The following is a 5,000-nucleotide window of genomic DNA, read 5'->3' on the forward strand; positions in this document are numbered from 1 at the left end:
AGTTAGATACAGGACACAGGTAGATACAGAACACAGGTAGATACAGGACAGTTAGATACAGGACTCAGTTAGATACAGGACACAGGTAGATACAGAACAGTTAGATACAGGACACAGGTAGATACAGGACAGTTAGATACAGGATACAGGACACAGTTAGATACAGGACACAGGTAGATACAGGACACAGGTAGATACAGGACAGTTAGATACAGGACACAGGTAGATACAGGACACAGTTAGATACAGGACACAGGTAGATACAGGACACAGGTAGATACAGGACACAGTTAGATACAGGACACAGTTAGATACAGGACACAGGTAGATACAGGACACAGTTAGATACAGGACACAGTTAGATACAGGACACAGTTAGATACAGGACACAGTTAGATACAGGACACAGTCAGATACAGGACACAGTTAGATACAGGACACAGTTAGATACAGGACACAGTTAGATACAGGACACAGTTAGATACAGGACACAGACAGATAGAGAAGAATATATATATTGTGATTGAGGAATTGACTTCAAGTGACCAGAAATAAAAAAAACAAGGGAAGACAGGAGAGCAGGGATGATGGAAGAGCTTGATAAAGGAGGGCAGAGAGGTGGGGGCAGAGGTAAGAGGTAGCGAGGAGTGATAGATTTGAGACGTTTAAGGAGGAGGACAGAAAATAAACAGGCCACAGTTCTAAAAGTTGCTTTCATCCATCACAGACACACACACACACACACACACACACACACACACACACACACACACACACACACACACACAGGTATGCACACTTATAAACCACAACAACAACAACACTAACAACCTGGAAAACAACCACCAGGACTCACTAACAAGGTAGCTCTACACCAGGACGAGAACCACGTCTGTCACTATGACAACAGGCCAAGAACCACACCTGTCACTATGACAACAGAACCACAGCAGTTCCTGTCACTATGACAATAGGACTACTAGAGCGGATGTCACCACAGCGACAGCTCCAATACCCAGTCTGTCACTGGCTCTGATGATCACAGAGCCACACAGAGAGAGAGAAGAAGAAAGGGAAGGAGAGAGAGGAAGGGAGAGAGATATATATAGAGAGAGAGATTGAGGAAGGGAGAGAAAAATGGAGAGAGGGACAGAGAGGTAGACAGAAAGAGAGAGGTAGATAGGTAGAGAGAGAGAGGTAGAGAGAGATGGAGCGAGAGACGGAGCGAGACACAGAGAGAGAGACAGGGGGAGATGACTCAGTTTCGTACCTTGACTTTCTGAGGACAGTCGTTGGAACCTAAGCAGAGGCCGCTGAGTACTGTGGAGGAGGAAGGGAGAAGTTTGGTTACTGTGACCTTATACACACACAATATACAGTCACATAGCCAAATGGCCTTGTTTTCAGTATTAATAGAGACCACTTGAGCATCTATTTCAGGCTTAACAGAACTCTCCTACAGGCTCACTCTTTAAAGATAAATGCTGAAAGGAAGAGGGGAAAAATCAGTACAAATTGAAGAAAGGGGATGACGTGCGAGCGTGAGCGTGTTGCCACCTGACCTCTAACAGTCTGTTTTTTTGAGCCTGTGTCTCTTTTGTCTGATTTGGTCGATACGATCACTGTGGGCCGTGTTAAAAAGGGCTTGCTTTCATCACTGGAAAGAGCAGTGGAGGAGAATACTGATGCTAGGGCCGACTTACAACCAGCTCCAAACTTATATCATCAACAAACCGAAGACACTGTAGATCAATAAGTCACAGGGAGGGGCCTGGAGGTAGTGAGGTTGGCCAAACGGCAGGATCAGAGCTAACACGTTAGCTGTGGGGAGGAAGGAGACTAGATCGATATGTCATAGGGATTAGACGACACGCCCTGTGTTGGAAGATGGGGTTGAGCTAGGAGCTGGATGGGTCTTTGCCAAGCCGAGGGTTCACAGCGGATCATGGTCAAGATGCCGGATTAATACTAATTCTTTATTCTGTCCAGTACATTACTAAACAGAACGCTCTGGGACCAGTCATACCGGAGGACACATATTACTAAGGTCGATCGGCAGAGGGGTGACGAACACACTTTACTTACAGTCTTATATAGTACCCAACATCTGGTCCTTTCTATGCAACAATCAATCAATACAAGTCCTTCCCACACAAAACAGTGACAGCTGAAACAACAGCCTCAGGACCCGGTGTCCCCAAGCTCCTTCCTCCCAGGTGACTTCTCCTGCAGTCAGGGCGTCATAAAACTCATTAACCATCAAGTCACCTCTGACTCCATGCCTCCAGACGACCTACTATAAACAATCCCCCAACATTGCTAACACTTTACAATCCTTTGAACTCAACTTAATTATCTCTCCTTCCTGGAACAGCGACAACTGTATCTTATAAACGAACACAGAAGCTTATCATTCAAACCTTATTTCAGACACATTAGTTTGACACACATCCTAAAATGCCATTACATTCCCCCTCTGTAGCGCTGTAACAGCTGAGTCATGTGTTCCTTCATAGGGGGTTGAGAAAGCTCACAGCGTACAGTTCCATCACGATCCATTGCAACAGACACGGTTCATGTCCCATAGGTCCACTGTACTGCACTAGAGCTGATCTGGAGCTGGGGTGTTATTGGACCTGGGGGAGCTGTGATATGTAGTTCAATTGTTCGAAAAATGAGTCTATCCAATCAATGGGGTGACACAGGCACTTTATAAACGTGTCCCTGGTGTACAGGGTAGTGTAGTGTAGTGGTGGTGGTGTAGAGAGAGTGGAAGAGAGAGGGAGTGAGAAATGAAAGGGGAGAGAGTGAGGGATGGTGGAGGAGAGGGGTCAGAAAGAGAGAGAAAGGAAGTGAGGGTAGAGAGACAGAGAACATGTGATGGAAGAGAGATGGAGCGAGGCATAGAGAGGCATAGAGAGAGAGAGAGAGAGAGAGAGAGAGAGCTACTGTGCCATGCATAGCGTGTCCTTCACAGCTCACTGGTCATGCCACCGCTCCAGGAAGTAGATGAGGCTGGGAGTGTGTGAGTGAGTGTGTGAGTGTGTGTGTGTGCGTGTCTCAGGGTGTGTGTGTGTGTGTCTGAAGGTGTAGCTCGAAAATGAAAAGACATTGCTTCACAAAGACCAATCCCAGCCTTGTTTTATTTCCGAGAACCCAGACTGCTGCACTCATCCTCATGTTTCCTACTTCTAACCCTTCCCACAGCTCCACACATACACGTCCAGGAGAACAAGACCAACTCCCTCATACACTCTCACATCACACACACACACACGCATGCACCCACACAGCAGATATTTGCCAGGCTGAGGTGAGACGAGGCTGATGACTGATGTCAGCTATCCAGCTCTCTCCTGCACTGACCTGCTGAAATGCTGTCAGTCTACAATATATGTGCTCCTCGGTCCCTCATGTCCGTCAGTGTGTGCGTGTGTGTGCATCTGTCAGGTTGTATACATCACAACCATGCGCGGTATGTGCGTGAGTGTATGTGCGAGACGGGGTCTGTGCATCAGACTGCACTAAGTGGCCCAGAGGGTGCGCGTCAGCAGGTGTCCGACAACATTCCAGCTCTGCTAATTCCCTCGCCTCCCCCTGGTGGCCTACGGGGTGTGTAATGTGTGTGAGTAAACCCACGCTTCACACGCATTCACACGCCGCTAAAGCGGAAAGCCAGTGAAGAGGCGCAGCTTGTCTGGGCTTTACGTAGATGTCACCGGGCCATCAGTAAACACCCCCAAGGAAGGCACCAGGAAGCTGGTAAACTGGTACAGTAAGCCGTTTCCTCCTGAGTGTGTGCGCCTGCATGCTGATGTGTGTGTGTGTCCGTGGACTGGTGTGTGTGTGTGTGGGTGTATGAGAGATGTTTCCTTGCAGCAACGGTCCTGCTCATCAGAGCATAATAACAACCTGCGAACTCTTGACACTTGTTCCCCATCGACACAAAGTGCAGTGAGAGCCCGACCCAGCACTGCCTTAGAGGACACACAGGGAGTACGCGTGGGCTGCCTGTCTGTGTGCATGTGCGTGTCTTCGTATCGTTGCGTCTGCCCGTCTCCCCGCTCGCCTGTCTGTGCGCTGGGCCCGTCTCCCCGCTCGCCTGTCTGTGCGCTGGGCCCGTCTCCCCGCTCGCCTGTCTGTGCGCTGGGCCCGTCTCCCCGCTCGCCTGTCTGTGCGCTGGGCCCGTCTCCCTGCTCGCCTGTCTGTGCGCTGGGCCCGTCTGCCCGTCTCCCTGCTCGCCTGTCTGTGCGCTGGGCCCGTCTGCCCGTCTCTCCCAATCTTCGTCAGCACGGCTATAAAAAGACTTGTGCCCACAGGGGTCCATGGAAACGGCAGCCGCGTCACATGCAATGACGGAACATCGAGGCCAGACGGGTGACGTCACAGTCAGGGTGAGTGTGTGTGTGTGTGTGTGCGCATGTCAAAAGTCGGGTGATGACGACGGCACATGTCATGTCAGCGCGTCAACATGCCCTTGAGCTCAGAACGACAGCCAATGGGGTGTCGGCTGAGTGCTCTGACAGTTAAGTGGTCGCCGGGGGCAACGCCTCGACATCGACTCTTAAGGGCCTAATCTGGTGTGCTGGACCAGTTGGCTACACTGCTGACCTCCGGCTGGATGGCTGACAGATGACACACACACACACACACACCCAGGAGAACACACCATTCCATGTTCTCTTTTCATACTTCAGCCTGCAGCAATTCAGCAGTAACTCCTTGAAAGATGGCCTTCGACTGTATGCACAAATAGTGTGTGCCGTTCTGTGTGTGAGGGCCGGAAGTGTGTGTGTGTGTGACACGTCACTCTCCTTTCAGACAGTGTTTGAAGCCCCCTCTGATGAGTCTCATCAGATGAATGTCATTAAGCTGTGAGCTGTCCTTCATTCTGCTCAAACATCACACACGCATGCGCCTGCACACACGCCACATACACACCACACACACACACGTCAGAACCTCATCTGAGAGAAGCTCTTCACCAGTCAATCCTCCGC

The 5,000-nt window shown here is 50.0% G+C and overlaps 1 protein-coding gene across 1 annotated transcript in view; it reads right to left on the bottom strand.

Annotated features, from left to right (window-relative positions):
- The window catches only part of itfg1 (integrin alpha FG-GAP repeat containing 1), a 63,608-nt gene that overhangs the window by 17,646 nt on the left and 40,962 nt on the right, over nt 1-5,000 (bottom strand). The window contains exon 8 of the mRNA XM_062471817.1: nt 1,271-1,320. Coding sequence (XP_062327801.1) covers nt 1,271-1,320 — 50 coding nt within the window. The remainder of the gene's footprint in view (nt 1-1,270; nt 1,321-5,000) is intronic.

This window comes from Osmerus eperlanus, chromosome 10 (genome assembly GCF_963692335.1).
Source record: "Osmerus eperlanus chromosome 10, fOsmEpe2.1, whole genome shotgun sequence".
Lineage (NCBI taxonomy): Eukaryota > Metazoa > Chordata > Actinopteri > Osmeriformes > Osmeridae > Osmerus > Osmerus eperlanus.